This window comes from Parambassis ranga, chromosome 12 (assembly GCF_900634625.1).
Source record: "Parambassis ranga chromosome 12, fParRan2.1, whole genome shotgun sequence".
NCBI lineage: Eukaryota > Metazoa > Chordata > Actinopteri > Ambassidae > Parambassis > Parambassis ranga.
This window is the reverse complement of record NC_041032.1, coordinates 3,869,591-3,889,728: the sequence shown is the minus strand read 5'-3', so window position 1 is coordinate 3,889,728 and position 20,138 is coordinate 3,869,591. Positions and strand designations below refer to the sequence as shown.

Below are 20,138 nucleotides of genomic sequence, written 5' to 3'. Positions count from 1 at the left end.
GTTCATATTTTTCTTAAATACAGACTCAAAATCTCATACATTTGTTGTTACTGAAATCAACATGAGTTCATTACCTTCACAGATTTGAACAAAACACATTCTCACTGAAAAAAAAACTGGAAGTTTGTATGGAACTACTTACTCAAGTTCAGTCTGGCAAGATAAGGTGTCAAACGTCGGACATGACATTTCCTGCTTAGCTGCTGCACATCTAATACGAATGGGTGTCCAGTTCATCCAAATTACAGATCTTTTTACTTAACAGCAAGTGGTCTGGACTCGTTTTTTTCAGGTTTTAAGATGTTCAGCCAACACAATGAGACAGGTATCTCATATGGAGTTTTGCATGTAAATACAACTGTAATTGTAATTTGGGTGGACTGACCCTTTAAACATGAGGCCCATAGTGTCATACTTTTCAGCATCTTTGACTTAATTCATAAGTTTTGTATGTTCATTGGTTACATAATGACTTGTCCAAATTCTTCAGGGCAATGAATCAGTAAAAAAAAAAACAAACACTGAGGGAAATCCTGTTGTCCACTTACAGGACACTCAGGGGAATGGAACAAATGACACTGAATCCAAAGAGTTGCTGACATGTTACTCTTTTGCTGATTTGTAGCTCTTCTCCATCATTAAATTTCAGTCCGCCCTTCATCCCAGCCCAGTCTTGTGTCCCTAACTGTGCTCGTGATGTGTTTCATTGTAGTCCATGATCTTTAGCTGCTGTTGCCGGGGGCGACCGGACCCTACCTGACTCCTCCCTCCGCCTGAGCCTGCTCCTGCTTTTCTGCAAGGACTTTCCTGGCTGGAGGCCCGCTGCTTGGGCTCGGCTGCGGGCTCCTTGGTGGGCACAGTGAGAGGAGTAGCCGAGGCGGGGGGTGCGGTAGGGGGCTGGGCTGGAATGGGCAAAGGTGCTGGGACGACAGGAGCCATATAACCTGGGGAGGGTGGCTCCACGCACAACTCAGTCTTCAAGCCGTGGGCAAGGCCAGCAAGGCGGGGAGGTGGTTGCTCTTCGTCACACTGGCTCTCGCTCTTGTTGCGGAACAGCTCGCGCGCCCTCATGCCCAGGAAGCTTTTGGCGCTGGGATAAGAGCCCACGGTCAGTGGGGCATCTGAGGCGGGCAAGGGTGTGAGTGAGTTGTTGTGGGGGCAAGATAGCGAGGGCTCCACGAGCAGGGGAGGGGCCAGGTCCTGGCTGCCATTGATGGAATTGGCTGTTGGCTTGGAAGAGTTGCTCGCCTTTGGTTGCCCTGGAGATAAAGTGCTGCCGTTGCCCCGAGGGGAGTCATGTGGTCTGCTGTCCGCCTCTTCGTTGGTGTGAACTTTACTTGGTCCATCTGGCACTGTGACACTGTGGAGGACAGAATATTTCAATATTAAGACAAATATTCATTTCAGGGGGATTTATCAAGCAAAAAAAATCAGTGACCTGGTGTCAGTAGGAGATTGTGGGTCAGCTCTGCGCCCTGGTGGTGAGCTGGAGCAGGTGCTGGCTGGAGCTTCCATCTCTACTCTGCTGTAGAGCTGCAGGAGTTCAGTCTGCAGCAGCTGAGTGATTCTCCTCTGTGCCTGATACCTGCTTTCTGAGGCCTGCAGCTCCGCCCTGCGAACAAATGGACAAGTCAGGGACAAGGAAACAGAAGAGGAAAGATGTGAGGTGAGGAAAATAAAAGAGACAGATTTATTGCTCATACAGGAATTTGTAAAAACAGATACTCACTTTGCTTGACATTTTACATCTTCGAGGAACTTCTTTTGCTCGGCGATGAGGTGCTCCTTTTTGGAGAGGTGTGTCTCCAGCTCAGCGACTCTCTGCTGCGCTGCCTCTAGTTTTTGACCCTGAACCAGGAGACTCTGCCTTAACGCCTCCACCTCCTTGCCATATGATGCCCGTAGCATCTGGGCCTCCTGTGAGGTACAATGCAGAAAAAAAGGCCAAAACAATTAGTTAGTTTATGAAGTTTAGACATTCAGTTGAAACTGCATCATCAACACATTAAACAGAGGCTATTATATGCTTTTGACAAAACACATTTTGTACCTATATATGCAGACACAGGCGGAAAACGTGTGTAGAAAAGTGTATTCATTAATGATGGATATTATGCTAACCTTTCTTATATCAACTTATTTAATTCTGGAATAATATAATCTGAAACCAAAACAGATTGGATCCTACCTGAATCCAACATCACAAGTACCAGTATCCCAAAAAAATGTCATAAACACTCTCAGCCTAGATGCAAAAAATTCCCAGAATCAAACTGCTTAAAGAACAAAAGCTAATTTGCTGGAAAATTCGTAGGACAAACATCAAACACTTAAATAAAACAAATAAATCTACATTCCTGTCCTAAAATATCTACAATGTCACCTTTTGATAGACAATCTTCATATGATCATATACACATATTGTTAATGAACAAATAAATCCATCCTCTGACTTCATTTACCGTGTATCAGCTTGAAACCCAACACACCCAATTAGTGTCAATATTTTCATCTCGGTTCATCATCTCTGCAGTTTTTCCACACACACACACACACACTTCCTTCGACCGTACCTTTGTGTTATCGGTGCCTGCGTGCTGCAACTCCTGCATGGACAGCTTATGCGCCTCCCCGAGGAGCAGCAGCTGCTTGTTCAGGAAGCTCATCTGCTGCTGGGTGCTCTCGCTGTTGCTCAGCTGAAGGACAAACGAGACAAACAATGATGACGGAGGGCAAAGGAGCAATTATGCTACAAATAAAAACCTGTCCGAGAGGATTTGTGAACATGTCGACAATAAGAGAGGCAGAAATAATCATTCGGGAGCTTAGCTGAATCATCTAAACTTCCGACAACAGGCAAATATTTATCTCCGCACATGAATCGAGGGAGCTATTTATGTCTAAAACAAACACTGCTTTATCACAGAATGTCACTCAGCTTAATTGAAAATGTGTCACACTTAACATTCTGCGAAATTATCTTAAGAAATCAATTCCCAGGCCACGATGTCACAGAATATTAAGCCCTACAACATAGGCATGCACGATATATCAGCTTCTGATTCCCTTTCTACTCTCACAGCAGAGCAGAATCAGCTCACTCTAACTGGGGATGATGTATGGTTAACCATACATGCAAGATGTCTGCATGTCTGCCAATAACAGAGACTTCTTCTCTTGCCCCCACCGGCATCAAATGGAATGCATTGGAAGCAAATTGTAAACAGGTTAAAAAAGAATGTTAATTGCAGTAAACAGTTTAGCTTAGCATCTGAGAATAAGTTGGAGATGAAGCAGCCCCTTCTACTCTCTACAGACAGTGAGTCTCTTCACACTGGAGGACAGAGAGATGAGTGATGACGCTGGGCTGTTAGCCAGTTTCAGCCATATTAAAGGCTTGCTTTCTTTCCGAAGCATGGAGCTTAATATTTTTTAAAATAAATTTAATTAATTTTTGTACTGCTAAACAGTATGCTGCAGTTTTCTGTACAGACATTTATTTACATAATGAAAGTAAACAGATTATTTTTTTTGTTTTAGAGGCAGTGGAGCATGTCTAAATATTGTTGTTGTGTTTGCCAAATAAATATATTTTATTTACCATTGCAACGATGCATTATACAATTTGTATTATATGCCATTTTTATGTCCCCCAACATGTCTAACTATTATAAACAATGACCTTTAGGCCACTGTGTGGGTGCTGTCTGATATTTCCTGAACCAACAGCTCCTTGTTAGGTTTTTTTGTTTCAGTCTGGGTCAGAAGAGGGAAAGTAGACTTCAGACAAAACCCCAGGAGGCAGAAAAACACCCAGACCCCCTGTGTTGCTGACCCAAAAATAAAGAGGGTGAGACAACATCACCAAGGCAACCGAGCCCTGGGACAGTCTACACAGAGGTAGCAGGAGAAGGACGGGGGCATGTTGCTCCCCCCTACCCCCAAGATCCCCAAGTCTGACCCTGCTGTATACTAGCACGCTCACCATCCTGTTTAGTTCTCCGATTTTCGATTGCTAGAGGTCTTGTGGACATGCAAGCTGAGACATTTGAAATATAAGTGTGCAAAGAATTACACTAGAAAAAAACGTCATGTCAGAATGTAGCTCACCACAAACAGCGGACAAAAAAATGAAAACAGCTGTGTGTGTGTGTGCCCTCTTGACTTCAGTATTTGCTCGCTTTTGTAACTTCTATTTTCTCTCCTTCTGCACTGGTTCACTGAACTGAACAGTGGCAACTGTGTGGGACAGGCTGCAAAAACTAGGGTCAACACCACCAAGCACTTGAATGAAAACACACTCTTTTAATAACTATGGACAAAGCATCTGTGCTGTCATCCATAGGTTGTTTGGAGTCAGGCAAAGAGGTAGACCAAGAGTAGAGCTGAGGAGCTGGAAGCTTGCACTGTGATGGTACCCGCTTGTCACTAAAGTGAAGTATTCATGATCACAATTATTGTGTTTGATAAAGATTTAGATAAAGATTCCGCCCCTGTGCAGATAAGTTCTCACAAAAAGGGCACTTATCTGTAGAGACTGAAAGGGTGTTGTGCCATGTAAACATGTCTTATATTTTTGATGTAAAGATGGCCATTTAAACATGAAAGATTATGGAGTCTGGCTCCTTTTTTACCTTGATAGTCATCTGGTTGAGAAGGTGACCAGTGTGGCAGACTTTGTTGTTGGCCCTCTGCAGCTCAGCCTCCAGTTCATCCATCTTTTTCTGACACTCCAGCAACTTGCTCTGCAGAAACCAGAGTCAGGTTAGTTATGCTTTATTGTGTGGTCAGGTGAGAATTGTTTTTATTTTTTTTATTTTTTTTTTGGGGGGGGGATACATGTGTATACCTGGAGTTCCTGGTTCTTGGTGTAGTAGTCGTCTCGACCTTGCTGCAGTTGTCTGATCTGACTGTGTAGCCTGGTCACCACCGTCTCGCGGTCGTCCCACAGCTGCCTGTACCGCTGCTGCTCCACCTGCAGGCTCTCTCTTAGAGACAGGATGTCCACGCTCTGCAGGTTCAGCTGGTCTTTCTGTACAGACACACACCACAGATACACATGCGAAGTAAGAAAAAAAAGCACACGTAAAGCTAAATAATAAAATTAGTGATTCTGGTGACAGTTTTGTTTACAGCTCAGGGAAAACAAATGGCCTCATGCTTCCTTTGTAAGAATCACTTTATCTGTCTGAACATCTCTGTGCAGATGACACCTAAATGATTCGACAGCTGGTACTATGAAATGCTACAAATGCCTCAGTGATCACAGAAGTCTTTAGAATGTAGATGTGTTTTCTCAGCTCATTGTTTTAACAAATGAAAACACTCTCTATTGTAGAGAGAGGCTACACAACACCTGTCTGTTTTCAATCATTTCTGGTTCTAAAAACAGTAAACTCATTCCCAGGAGTGCGAACTCGCCATTGCATTATTCTGCTCCTCCAGTGCGGTGGCGTTGATGATGCGTCGGAGAAGGCGTCGGTTGCGGACGGCGTGCTGCTCCCTCTTGTAGCGCTCGTACAGCAGCTGGTTGTGCAGCAGGAGCAGCTGGCTGCGCAGCGTGTGGAGCTCGTCCAGTGGAGCTGAACCTGGGGAGGCCGCGGTAATAATAACGTAATTAATACAGTCAAATGTTTGACACATACTCTACGCTTTTAGGAATTAAATGAATTATGATTTGTGAGCGAAACACTAGAACACCTAGTAATGCTTTAAGAAATACCAAACTTTTATTACTGGGAAGAGTTTAAATGTAACTTTCATGGTTGACTGATGATCGTGCACACATGGAGGGCACCTCAAAAGTCACTTCCATTTGAAGAGTGGAATTTCATTTTTAGATGCGATTGAAATTACATGACTCCTATCAGTCAACCAGCATCCAGGGGAGATAATTAAATCCTGGAGTTGTAATTACAACTTGGCAGACTTGTTTTGTTCTATTTTGTTGTGGACTGCAGCTGGAGAAAATTAGATTCTTGTGGCTTTGGCATACAAATAAGAGGAGGGAAGAACCAGAGTTGAACAGGTTCTGCGTGACTGTGGGAACTTTGTGTTTCGATAAACCTGGAGTTGAACAAATTCCCTGTGCAGCTTGGTAACATTTTAACATGCTGCTCATGTCTCGGAGCTCGTGACGAATCACTAGTCATGCCTAAATAATGCTCCGTCTGCAGTCTTTATAATAGCTTCTTTTATCAGAGCACAACAGCGTTGTGGAGGGAGTGCTTTACCTCCAAAGTGTGTCCAATCAGCTGACTTACTTGGCAAAGGTAATCTGGAAAAAGAGAATGAAAAAAACAGGTCATAAAAATGATCTCTTTGGCATTAGGCTGCCTTCACTGCTGCAAGAGGCAATGATGAGAAACAATGCAAGCAGCTTAAACTCTGCTATAACTATAAAGAACAAGGTGAGGAAAGCACAGGTCAAAGGAGCTAGTGTGGCAACCTGCAAATATGAAAGAATGTATCAGACCTTTAAATTACCATCACTCTTATCTAAGTGACATGAAGTTCTTGGATTAGGTTAAATTTCACAGAATCTGTCTTGGCATGAGATCTTATAGGAACAATTTGTCATTTCAGATAATATGCTTATTTTCTTTTCCCCCTGCATGTAATACTGCCAGCAGCTAGTTATCTTAGAGCAAAGTCTGAAAGATTGGTGAAACTGCTAGCCTTAATTTGTCCAAAAATAAGAAGTTCTCTAATTTCAAAGTCCATACAATCACAAAGTGAAAACCACACATTTTGAGGGACTTCTAATTGCAGTAGCGTGACCAGAAATCTGGTGGGGACTCCACAAACCCTTGGGCAGACATTTCTGACTGGTTTAAGTAAGAGCCATTAATACAATTAACAGAATAGAAACTCTTTTGATGATACTCGTGTCACACTTATCCTGACCCCCTCCCACAAAAGTGAATCACGCAGCTACAAGCGTAAAGTCAAGGTGTCACCTCAGTGGAGGCAAGAGCAGGTGCAGTGTCCCTTCTGTTGTTCTTGGCTTACTGTATCCATAACAACTGTAACTCCTAAAAACGTCCCATAGGTGTTACCATGGTGGGTTCTGGAGATAAATGACTTGCATATAAGGTCCCCTGGAAACTCACACCAAGAAACAAATTACCCCAAACTGTTCCTTTAAATGCTACTCCCTTCCCTAAAAGACACGAAAGACATTAACAAGTGTAATACTTTCATCATATTTTAGTTGTTATGCTATACTAGAGGACGCCATAATTTATTACTATTAAGTTAATGTCCACCATATTGGTCAAAGAACCATATGGTGATAGAATGGGCCGTTGCCTCATTCACACTTTGACCTCTGTGTTGACTGACCTCATTCTCTCCATTGGCCTGTGTCTGACTCTGATAAGGACAGTAAAATGTGTGGACGACTGAAGTGAGTGAAGACAGATTGTTCTGTGCCTGGTGCCGACTTTGCTGACACTGTCTCTGCTGTTGGATTATTGGCTCGGCGGACCGGCTGCTCAGTGCATGTGTGTGAGAAGAGGGGGGGGGGGTGGATTCTGAACAATGTCATACTTGTTCTAAACTGGGTGTTTCCTTTAGTCTGCAGTAATAGACTGGAAACAACCCAGGCAGGCTCTGCACAGCGAATAGCACAACAAAACACACTCCCGAGTTTGCCTCAGTGTGATCAACATGAGCTTCACACTGACAACAGAGCAGTCAGAGAGTAAACAGCTCCAGCACAGCAGCAGCAGGCACACAAAAGATTCTTCATCTCCATCAAAATTCTTGATATATTTCAGAATATCTGAATGTATGACATATAATTCTTTATGTTATAGATGAAAAGTCATCCAATTATGCAGGACAAAACGATAGATACACCTTAAATGTAGATGAACACAAAGCCCTGGGGGCATAATGTAAGAGAGAGAGTGTAGGTCACACAGGTTTTGGCAGCACTCAGAACTCGATACACAGTCACTACAGTGTTAAATTCAGGAAAACAAACAAAGGGTTGGTGTCCTCACCTCTTGAGAACTTTATCATGGGCGTCACTCCCCTGCTGAACAAGGCGATCCAGCACCTCCAGTGGTGAAGCAGACATTACCCCTTCCTCCTCCCCATCCTCCAAACCCTCCTCCCGCTGCGACAGCCTCTCCATTGCCGCCTTATGCACCGCTTCCGAAGTCTTTTGGCCAACGAATAGTGAGGCCGCCCTTGGCAGAGCCAGGTCAAAAAATGACTCATAGGGAACTGGGGCTGGGGTCTTGCTGCAGGGGCTAGGCGAGAACATCCCAAACTTGCTGACCTCCTCATCTGGGGCAGAGGGGCTCCGGTGCAAGTGGTGATCAATGGGAGTGAAAACTGACTGGAACAACCAAGACTGCTCAAGGCCGAGGGCTGAACTCCTACTGTCTCCTCCTGCTCCTCCACATACTCTTTCGCTCCCAACACCGCTGCTGCTTGCTGTGTTCTCCACTTTGTCCGGTGTTGATACGCCATGGTGCGTGTCCCTGATGGGGCCTCCAGGCTGGATGTTGCAGTGGGTCTTGTCCTGTGTCTGACAGCCGGTCAGAGTCTCAGTGGTGTGATAAAATGGGGAGTCAAAGCCCCTCAGGCCCAACAGCTCCTGCTTATCTTCGGTGATCTTCAGCAGCTCCTCGTTGATTGCTGCTGCAGCAGAAACAACATATGGAGGATTGTGATGGACTGAGACGTGGATGGCTATTTTAAATGTCAACACTTGAAATCACAAACAGCTCTGCTGCATGGGAAATCTGAGCTTTTTGAGACTTCTGTTTTTTTTTGCTATCAGAAACTGAGGAAAGAAATGTTTGAGTCTAACCAGTTAGCGTTAGCAACAGAGCATGTGCCATTTGGCAGATACTTTTATTAAAGTGGTTCACAGCACTGTAGGTGCATTTATTTTTAGTACAAGTGGCTCAAGTGGGATTTAAACCAATAACTGAGCCAAGCAAGCAGAACACACAGGGATATAAACAGGGATGTGTTGGCATCCTGGATATTTAGTCCATGAGCTCACACTCATTTAACTCAACAGGAGAATCACTTCACATAATTTAAAATCTATTAAAATGTCTTTTCTATACATATATTTTTGTTTTGGACTATTCATTTACATTGCATCAAAATCTCAACTTAGAGTGAACTCAATCGCAAATTTGTTACGTTTATTTTTCTTTCTTTGTAGTGGTCGTTCATGTGCTTTTTACATACTATGTGTGCGTAGCTGATTCGTGCTGTAACATACTCACTGGAGTGCAACAAGCTCTCAGTAAAATTCCACGTTTCCTTGAAAAAGATCACAACAACAGTATTCATTCTGCTTCTACAAGCCACACACTCACCCTCCTCCCTCTCCTTCTCTGTTCTCAGCTGAAGCTCCAGCTCCTGCTTCTTCATAAAAACCGACAGCTCTGTCAGAGTCATAGAGATGTTCTCTGCGGCTCCGCCATCTGATGTGGAAAAGAAATATGTGTTACGACAGGTAAAGTCTCCAGAAATCACAAACAAGAGAAGTGACATTTGCCCTTGATTAAGATTACAATCTTAATTGTTTTTAAAATCTTAATATTAAAACCTATGGCTTAATTGTTTATAGTAATGGTTTGTAGTTCAGACTAATAGATGTGTTCTTGCATGTCACCGATCTTGGAACCTTTTCAATCAAATAAATTAATTCTAGTCAGATTATTATGTTGACTAATTTTCATCTTCGATTCTAACTAAAAGTAAGGTCTTTACTTCTACAAATTACAATAAAGAGATGCATCGTGTCTAACCTCTGTTTGTAGGTACTTCAGCACTTTTCTCCTGATCCTTCACTGGTTCCTGCCTCACCAGTGCTGGCTTACTGCCATCCCCATGCCGTCGATCCTGTTAAGTCATACAGTTTAATCATGAATCGTGTCAGGACTTGAATGAGAGAAACATTTTATTCTCCCCATATGTAAGTTACTATGTCTGGTAAATCAGTTTAATTTTTTTTTGCCTCTTGCTACAACATTATCTGACTCAATGTCCAGGTTTTTACAGTCACAGAATCCTGAACAATGTGGCCGACATTCAGAAAAAAAAATCATAAGCAAAATCCCCAAAACACAGTGACTATTGTCTAAGTCACATCCTGGGGGAACATTACATTTGACAGTGGTGTGTAGAAGGGATACCTTTCTTGGTGGGCTGGACTGGACCGTGTTAGCTGGCAGGGAAATTATGGGGAAGTCGTCTGATAGGGTGGGAGGTGGGGAAGAGGTGGCTGGAGTGCTGGAGGCAGGCGTTCCTTTCCCTCCTGCTCAGATACAAACAATCCACAGACTACGGTCACTACATCTGTATAATGTCCAGTACTACCTGAATTAAGCACATTTCAATTTTGCTTTTTTTATCTGTCTAATCGTCATTTAAGCAATAACAAACTATTGTTACTTCCACATAATTGTTCATTTGCAGATAATTGGACAGCGGTGTGTTATCCTGTTGCTGCTGTGTGAAGTCAGAATGTTTTAGAATGCCGTATTTCATTACCTGATGTGCAGTGGAAGCGGCTGGGAAGGTGTGAGGCACTGTGGGAGAGCTCTAAGTTGGGTGACATGCCCCTTGAGGAAGGGGGCGTGGCCATGCCACACAACGAGGATGGGCTCCACAGAGGGTCCTTCCCCCCACAGGAAGAGTTGAGTTCACAGGTGGAGTTCTGAAAAGAAAATAGAACCTGGGTCAAAGTGACTGCAACACATTTAAGACCATTCCTCCAAGTCAGGCTGACAAAAATATGGTTAAAAAAAAAATCAGTCATATGCAGATAGCTATCAAGATAGATCTTGTTAGATGCTTACTTTACAGAAGTATGACAACATAGCAGTAACAGCAGAGTAGATGAACTTGGTTTGAGTGAGCCAATGTAACATTGCAGTTTTTCATAAAAAAAAAAATTCCAAAATTTTCCATGTGGCTGGGTTGTTGGGTGTTTAACGCAGAGACAAATCCTGTGACAGACCCCAGGGGGCAGAAAAACAGAACCCTCCCTCTTGTGACTGGCCCAATAATAGAAAAGAAAGAGACAGCATCTCTAAGGCAACCAACCCTTGGTAGTGTCTACGGAGAGGAGGCATAAGTTGTAATTCCTAAAGCTTTGACTGCCTATCAGTCCGCTGACTGTAAGGACAGTACTTGCTTTCTCTTTGCTTACATTTTTTTAAAAAACCTAGAGAAAGAAGGTATTCCTCTGATTGAGGCCATTTGTAGGGAATTTGGAGACATTCCATCTGACAGGAGCTATATCGAGTGTATACATCATCCTGTGTACAACAGCTAGCAGCAAGCGGAGGCTTAACGACACTGTGCTCTGGCATTACCCTCTCATCATCAATTACTGACCAATCCTGTGTCCTAAACCACAGTTCTGACAGCTTTTGATCGCATTATGGATGATCTTACCTGCCGTCTGGAGGTCTGTGGGCTGCGGTTGGAGGACTGTGTCCCTGAGAAGGGGGGCAAGGACAGGGGCGGGGGTAGCGGTTGCCGTGGAGTGGAGAACGGGGTCGAGGAAGAGCTTCCTGTTGTCAAGAAGACAAACAATCTGATCAGTATATGAACGGAGACACCCTACAACCTAGGGTCTCCCTCAGCTCTTTGGGACACCATTGTTTGGTTTTTGTCCTTTAAAACAGTTCAGGGTCTGAAATCAAAAATACAGGGGCCTCAAGGAAAAAAAAATCAGTGTTAAAACATTTTCCATTAAACGATTAATGGTTTAGTCAAGAGCTGTTATTTGCCAGCTATCCAACATAAAAGCCTGCTAATGAGTAAACACTGACACACTTTAATCTGAGCTTTTGAGCTTGACAGTATGTTTAATGATGGAGATGTTTTTTACTTATTGCAACATCCTGTCATAACATAAGAGTGGAAAAGAAATTGAAAAGCAGACATTCCAAAAAAGATGCTTAAGATAATATAAAATATATAAAAAAAAACCCATTGGTAGACATATGACCCCATCTCAGTGTCACCTGGTTAAGTACATTTAAGTACTGTATTGTTCATGCTCTGAGTGTTTTCTCACCATAGCTGCTATGGAGGTCTGTGTACGGGCTGGAAGTGCAGTCTTGTGCTCTCAGGTGGATTTGGGGGTAAAAGTTCTCAGGCATGGTGGCATAACCCTCTTCACAGGAGGCCTCCTTGGGGTCTAGAGACACTTTGGCACATTCGATGACAATATCATGGATTTCATACTTTTTCCACCTACAGAAAAGCAAAGCGCCATTATTCAGAGTGGTGAACCAGAAGTTGGTGAGAGGATTCAATGTGGACTTGTTGCTTACCTGGTGGGGTCAAGCTCATGATCCTTGGTTCCTGTCACTAGCTCTGGGTGTATACGAACATGTTCAAGCATTGGCTACAGGATAAATACAGAATAAAAATGAGTATTCATTTTGCAACAAAAAAAATCTAATAAAGAACAATAAAGCCAAAAAATCTTCACCTTCACTACTTCCTCAAAGGTTTCCATGTTTTCCTTCATACTGTAATGGGACCGCAGGTAGGACACAAAGTTGCACGGGTACATGCCGTAGAGACGGTGGAAAAGTGAATAGACACTGGCGTGCAGGTGGATTAGGTAAACTTCTGAAACATGCCCTGAATGCCACCAAAGATTAAAAAAACAAAAACATGAATGCCAGGCAAACAGAGTAATCTTAAACAGGCAATATTTGATAAATAGCATTTTTACACTGCACACCCTCTAGACAGTCACTGCACACCGAAAACATAACCTACCTGGATTCTTAAGGTTCCACGAAGCCAGACGACCAAAGATGTCAAAATACTCCCACAGGTGTTGTTTCGCAGCTTGAGGGATCATGGGCAGCAGAGTGATCAGCACCAGCACTCCAGTTATTAGCACTACTACATCTGTATCTGTCTGCAGGAAAATAAAGATGAAAAAGTATTTAGTGAAGACAGACAATTAGAGTTTACAATTATTGTCCCCTTCCTTCATGTAGAGGAGGAACACTTAGCAAGTTATGTCCGCATAACATGCTTGCAATGACAATTTTAGCATTGCAGATTAGCACCACACACACATACACACCTCCAGATTTACAGTTTAAATTTTACAGGAATGCAAAATAGCAATGGAGAAAATTTAGTAGACTGCTCTTCAGCTAAAGACCTTGATCTAATCAAGGATTCAATCAGCACACGTTTGAGGAGCAGCCCTGTAGCCCTCACCTTTGTCCAAATTGAGTAGTGACTGACAAAGCTATCAATAATATACTGGGACGACACTATACATTCAATGTTTAAATTATTGGCCAATAATGACCTCTCCAGCACATTGTAGCCAACAACATCTTGCAGGTTGCTAATAATGCTTTATGAAATGTATCTACGGGAAGAGATTCTATCATCATTCTAAATGCAGGTGGATGAGAAATCTTGAATCCTCATCCATCCACATGCCTCTTGGTGCCTTGACAAGGAGATTTCTTTGTTCACCGAGTCGTATCTGGGTCATTACCTTTAGGCATTTGAGCAGCGAGAGCAGCAGAGGGTATCGAGCGATCTTGTGGATCCAGGACGGCTGCTTGCGAATTACATGACCGAGCAGCGTGAGGGTGGGCAGCCGGCAGGCCTGTTTGGTCATACAGTCGTTCATCTTGTCTAGAAGGTGCTGTGAGGGAGAGGTGACAGGGTTAGAACGTATTGAACATTCACAATTTGTACATCCTGTTTCCCTTAACTACATTGTGATAACAAACTAGATACAGTCTACAAATTCATAAGGGGATTTTCTTCACCTTATCATGTGGCTCTCTGACTGAGGAGAGGATATGCATGGCCTGGGCGGAGTTTGTGTCTAGAAAGTAGTCCACCAGCCCGTTCAGCAGCATGGACCCTCGCTCTTCATGGATGACAGGGAGGAGATTTTGAATACATTTGGAATCTTTTTTGACATGGAATTAAACCAAACTGCTACATGCTTGGTGGTTAGGCAGATAAAGCGTGCCAACAAGCCGAGTGGCCCTACCAGTGCTCAGCTGCTCGTTGATAAGGCCTCTGATCTCTTCTAGCTGGTGGAGGTCGGAGGTCTCCAGGAGTGGGAGGAGGTCCCCCACATTGGGCTGCTCCCTGGCCATAGTGGTGGCAGTGCTGGAGGTGGAGGGAGCGTCTCTTTCGCGGTGTCCGTCCCTGCTTGCCTGGAGGACTCCTGGGGCCCACCCACCAATACAGTCTCCAGGCACCTCTACATTACACCAAGACATAAACATTTCCCAGAAAAAGTTAAGAGCTCTGATCTAGGATTAGAGCTCATGTGACAACCAATGCAATGGGAAGCTGGCCAAAGGCAACCAGATAACTGAGAATGTTGGTGACTCATAAGAGATACTCAGGAATAGAAACTCTATGAAAAAATACATACAAACTCTATCTTTAAGTAAGATAATGTGACATTTAATCCCATCAGAGTGCTGACTTGTGTTTTTTTTTTTGCAATGACACACACAGTAAAATAAAAATACACTGTACTACCCAGCACCTAACAGCAGTTAGTGGCTAGCTGGTGGACATACTGTATTTTGCCCCTTAAAACGGAGGGAGGAGGAGGAGGAGGAGCAGAAGAAGAAGAGGTAGAAAAAGGAGGAAGAAGAGGACAAGAAGAAGAAACCACTCAGGTGGTTTGCTTAAGGGTACTTCAACTTCAAGGAGGAAGTGCTGCTGATTCACAAGCAACAAACACACACACATAGATCACAGACAGCAGAGAATAGGATGATGCAAAAATGTATGCAGAAAGAATAAAAAGTCAATCCTCACAAATCACTGAGATACAGCTAATGAGAACACACACAGGCTACATTATGTTAACATATTATCCAACCTTTGTACAGAGTGTGACAACAACTAGACAGAAACCAAGTGACAAACTGTGGCAAACTGTGACAGACAGAAGAGTCACACAAATGTCATTTTAGGGATCATAACGTCATCAAATGCCAAACAGATCGCAGTGTAATCTTAAAGATGTGGATTGTTAATAAGAATATGTTTTTTGTATTCCACAAGAGACACTTCGACTTCGAAAGAGCATAATGTCATCAACATTAACTAAGTGTTGCAATAAGCACAACAATGAGCAAAACATCAGCATTATTTACACCTGTGCTGTTCACACTGTGGCATGTTAAAGTGTGAAAAAGACTAAAATAATTTGCCTTTACAGGCTCCATTTGATATGGTGAAAACACAACAAACTAATACAAGTAAACAAACCATCCCATGCTGTTCAACACCAGAGCAACCACAAATTGCATCACTCATTCTCCATCCTAGCCCACATAATATAATAACCAAACAGGTTTATTAACTAAAATTTAAATCTCCCTGTTACCTTCCTGTGAGTGACTTTCTTTCAAGATGACTTGAAGATTGCAACACTTGCGATGAGAGATACACTGTGGCCAAATGTGTTTACCATATTTGTCTGATACGTTTAGGCTGGACGCTGAGTCAAGTAAAGAAAGCCAGGGGAGCCTTGCAAATCTCCATCTGAAAAACAGGCATAAATAATCCTGATAGGCAGGTCATTATCGTCATGGCTGTCTGCACCCAGCAGCTTATTCCCTAACAGGGGAAATGAATCAGCACCGGAGATCTCATGGGCTCTTAAAGATCTCATTTCAGCACTTGAACCAGGACACCTCGCACATTAGAAGGTGATGAGATGAAAATTGTTTGTTTTCATACTAGCTGACAGGGACATAAACTACTGCACCAGTGAAGAATGTTGAATATTTCAACATAGACTAAAAAAAACCAAGATAACAAGAGCCCATCTGAGGAAGAAGAAATGAATCAATATCTAGTGTATTTCCACTTAAGTCATATGTCACATAAAACACCGGCCTCCGGGTAGGAACATGACAGCCTGTTGGGCCGCTCTCATTCATAACAAATCAAAAACAAGACGCAAACCGTTTGCAGATGTTTCCGTTTGTTGATTCACACATGAAGTCACGGTGCAATTGTGTTCCTGTTGTCAATTCACTGCTGAGTCACGGGGTTGGGAGTTAGGGTGTGGAAAGCGGATACAAACATTAGCGTCTTGCAGGGACAGGTCAGTGGCGCAAACATGAGCTACGCTCAGTGTGATCTCAGGCAGCTCAGGAGCACACAAAGACCCTTTATGCAGCGAGAGCGCTTCCATGTACACACTGGAAAACATTTGGCCATGTAACTAGCGGCCTTCTATTCTCCAGCGTGAATATTTATAAGCGGCTTCATAAACAACTCAAATTTGAATAAATGATTCAATGGCCCAGTCTAGTGAGCAGATCGAGGTTTGTTGCAGAGGTTTACATGGCGAAGCAGAGCTGTGACTAATATTATTATTCAAACAATTGATTAGTTTGAAATATCACAAAAGAGAAAGAATAACTTTTCCAAAGCTCAGTGTCGACCTAAACTTGCTTATTGTATTTGACTACAGTCCAATAATAGATTCAGTGTTATGATCCATTACCAGTTCATCTTCTCATTGTTTTTTGACTAATCTATTAATGGTTTAGTTATTTAAAGACGAATTATCTGATTATTAGACAGCAGAGAAAAACGTCTATCACAATTTAAGTCTGTATGGGAAAATTCTTGTAATCGCAAATTTAAACAGAAGCAACCATAAATATAAACAATTCACAGTAGCCAAATACTTTTACCTTAGTTGACTCATTGCTGCAGCTCTATATGAAGAGCCATGGCATCAAACAGGGAAGAAGCTAGATACTAAAGAACTAATAAATTAATCAACTGATGTCAGCTTTAAAGTTAATTTAATATTACAGTATGCTTTATAATTATGAGACCATGGGGAGTTTCTTTGCATTTTTATACACATTTCTTTTTAAATATAATATAATATAAAAGCAAACATTTACTACCATTGTTTATTGACATTAGGAAGTGGCAAAAACAACGGCCTCTATGGCAATCATTTTAAATTCCTCAGTGCCAAACAAGCTACAGGAGCTCGAAAGCAATCAGTTTCACTCATCTTCCATCAGACTGTGTTTCATTAGCTGAAACATAATAGCATAAGGAGAAGAGAAAAACCTGCCTCATGTTCTTCAGACTCAGGCTCTCTGGAATCAATCTTAGCATGCTCTGACCTCGCTCCTGTGTTAGCATAGCACTTATAAAATCCTGTTCACAGCCCAATTACAAGATGCTAGCGTTTACATAGATTAGGCAATCACACAACGAGACATGCGACTCTGTGACGGTGTGACGAGAGAGGTCAGGGAGGTCAAACTGTGAAACTAGTCACCCATTGCATCTGTACGGTGGAGGGACGAGGGCAAGCCGGTGAATACATGCTAACAGCTGGATTTTAATGGTTGATATAGCAACAGAAAAGCCACGAATTCACGTTATTTACACGGAGCATGCTAATATTATATCGCTGCAGAAAGCTACAAGAGATCATCTAGTGAGAAGTACGAGACACCAAATGCGCAAAAAAAAAAAACACAAAGGCCATAATGATGATCTAGAAAAGTGACATGCATAACTATACCAGCGAGGAGCCCGGGCAGGCTGTGGTCTGAGGCTGGAGAGCAGCAGAGCTGCTGCTGTATGTAGACTGACCACTGGCTGCTGTCTGTCGTAAACAACTCGCAGAGAACAATGGGCAGGGTTGGGTTTACTTTATCCGATTATAAAAATATGTGGGCATCTTTTCTGTGGCAAACCGAGTACCGGTTTAAAGACCGAAGAAAACTCGGATAATATCTCGGGGGAAATGTTCAAAACATCAACCTCCGTGAAAATACATCGCTGGCTCTTTCTAAAAACAAGTCAGTCCCAACGCCGAGAGCTAACGTTAGCTGGGAGCAGCGACCCACACTCGGTGGAGAATTCGTTTGGCCTGTCACCCACTTGCAATCGCCGGTGAAGCAAGCAGAACAACTCGTGTTCACTAAAACATGACATATGCGTTGAAATTCGGCGTAAGAAAAACGTATTAGATATAGATAATCGGACCTGTTTACCTGTTAGAGTAGCTGCACTCCACAGGGCGCCGCCATCTTGAACACCTCACAGCCCATCCCACCGCAGTCAGCCTCGCTGTCAGGCTGCATGCAAACTAATCCCACAAGTTAGTTCCCTGCGCCTCAGAACGGCAACTTTTACAAGTCTGTCACTCTAACGAAAAATTAAAGTTTAGGAAATCAAATCATTTAACGCTGTATTAGTATTCTCGTGTGTATTTTGACAAACTCTTAGCTCTGCTGCAAAGCTATGATTGTTTTTCCCATCTCCCTATTGGTGGAAGGGTGTAATGCGGTTTCGCGTGACCCACATGCAGAGAGCGCACGCGCAAATGAATTTTTTTGTAATCAGTTAGTGAGGGGATCAATATAGAAGCTTATTCCTGCCAGGAAATAACGATCTAAAGTAAGCAATGGCGTAAATAATATGAACAATAGATGGCAAAATGTATGTTTGTTTGTTTTGATTGTACAATTTTAGTAAAGGTGGACATTTTTTTTATTCTGTTGAGAGAATACAAATCATAAGCTTTACATAAAAAGTAGTTTAGATGATTACATTTTATTTTAGATTTGCAGTCAGGAACTTTTTACACTCCCCCCAGGGAGGAAAAAGTGAGTATTAGGTTCTGTAAATGTGTGACTATATGCCCCACATCCTCTTTCCTCATCGAACACAGTTACACATACATGACTGCTTAAGCTACAGCTATAGGTCCCAAACATCCTTCCATCACTGCAACTTTTTACACTTTTTCATTTCTTTTTACTTATGTTTGTTTGTTTTACTGATGTATATATCAAGTCAACTGAGTAAATTGAAGATGATTCAGATTTAAATGTACATTTTGTTTAGTTCTATATATTTTTTTATAACATCACATTGTCCTAAAGTCTAAACACCATTGATTTTAGCATAAAGCCTAGTTTTAAGGTTAAGTCAGTGTAGCATCCTGCAGCTTTAGTGGTACCATGCTCCACCTACAGGCAGTGAAAGCATAGACCGAGAGCATCAGCTGTTACACAGATATTAAATATACATGCACAAATGCAGGTTGTACTTAAATAGTTTATTAAATCATAAAACACAGTTTTTATTGATTCATACACATACACAGAAAAACATATATGCAACATAAATGATCAAGGAGCTTAAACATATTTTCAAATTCATAATTTAGAACTAAATGAACTATTGGAATAATAGTCACTGGGCCATTAATACACCTACAAATATGCATATATATATGTGTATGTATAATATGCATATAGGCATAGATGTCCAAATAAAGTTTACGTTGTTGCGCACATTGTCCACCAGATGTCGCACTTACACCTCTTCCCTCACGAAGCGTTTCTCACCCATCAACTGGGAGTTTCTTTAACCAATTTGGACAAGCAGATATTAAAACTTTTCTTTCCCAAAATTAATACATGTATATACATTTTAACCCTTTAAAATATGTTGAAATGAATGTGTCATTCTGATCTTACACTAAATCTGTCGTGTTTGAATAACGATACGCTTCCATATAAGCAAGAAAAGAGTCAATAGAGTTAATCTCCCGGACTGGTTTGGTGTGTGTATCTTTGGAGGTGCTGTAAAGTTTTATATGATTGGTTTTTTCCCCCTTTTTTTTCTTTTTAACCAGTTAAATTTTGCACACAACACAAATATACAGCATTATACTTAAAGCAAATAAATCCAGGTGAGATTTGAGAGAGGGATTTTTGTTTTGAAATGCTATTTTATTGTGAAATTTGGACTAATTTCTGTTTTTTTTTTATCTTTTGTTGTCAATCAACATAGGCTATTTTTTATTTGTATGTTTTTATTCATTTATTTATTTTGGGAAGTTGAACGTCAATCAATTAACTCTGGTTTGACAGGCTCAACATAGGGCTACGTGTAACTTCTATATAAGTTATATAGGTTATATTTTGTAATCGGAGTAGGCTACTGGGTGTTTTGTATAACTGTTCTACGGGCCTTGTGTTTTTTTAAGCAAATTTCCACCTGCAGGTTGGCCTTTTCATTGGCTGAAACCACAGTCAGATTCTCCTGCGAAATTATCTGATTGA

The 20,138-nt window shown here is 42.0% G+C and overlaps 1 protein-coding gene across 3 annotated transcripts; it reads right to left on the bottom strand.

The window, feature by feature from the left end:
• Positions 1-292: 292 nt before the first annotated feature.
• tsc1b (TSC complex subunit 1b) lies at positions 293-18,242 on the bottom strand. 3 transcript variants are annotated; one of them, XM_028418088.1, is made up of 22 exons: positions 18,057-18,240; positions 14,039-14,254; positions 13,809-13,912; positions 13,529-13,681; positions 12,784-12,928; positions 12,488-12,642; positions 12,327-12,400; positions 12,068-12,246; positions 11,440-11,558; positions 10,531-10,696; positions 10,173-10,294; positions 9,786-9,879; positions 9,351-9,458; positions 8,010-8,655; positions 6,234-6,277; positions 5,422-5,588; positions 4,850-5,032; positions 4,635-4,745; positions 2,574-2,696; positions 1,730-1,917; positions 1,439-1,612; positions 293-1,360 (listed from the first exon to the last, which is right to left on the bottom strand). In XM_028418088.1, exons 2-22 carry the CDS (start codon positions 14,145-14,147, stop codon positions 682-684), a joined length of 3,843 nt encoding a protein of 1,280 aa, XP_028273889.1. In that variant the 5' UTR covers positions 14,148-14,254; positions 18,057-18,240; the 3' UTR covers positions 293-681. The 3 variants fall into 3 exon arrangements, with proteins under 3 accessions (XP_028273889.1, XP_028273890.1, XP_028273891.1); XM_028418089.1 differs by having other exon boundaries at positions 8,010-8,652; XM_028418090.1 differs by having other exon boundaries at positions 682-1,360; positions 6,264-6,277; positions 18,057-18,242.
• Positions 18,243-20,138: the final 1,896 nt, after the last annotated feature.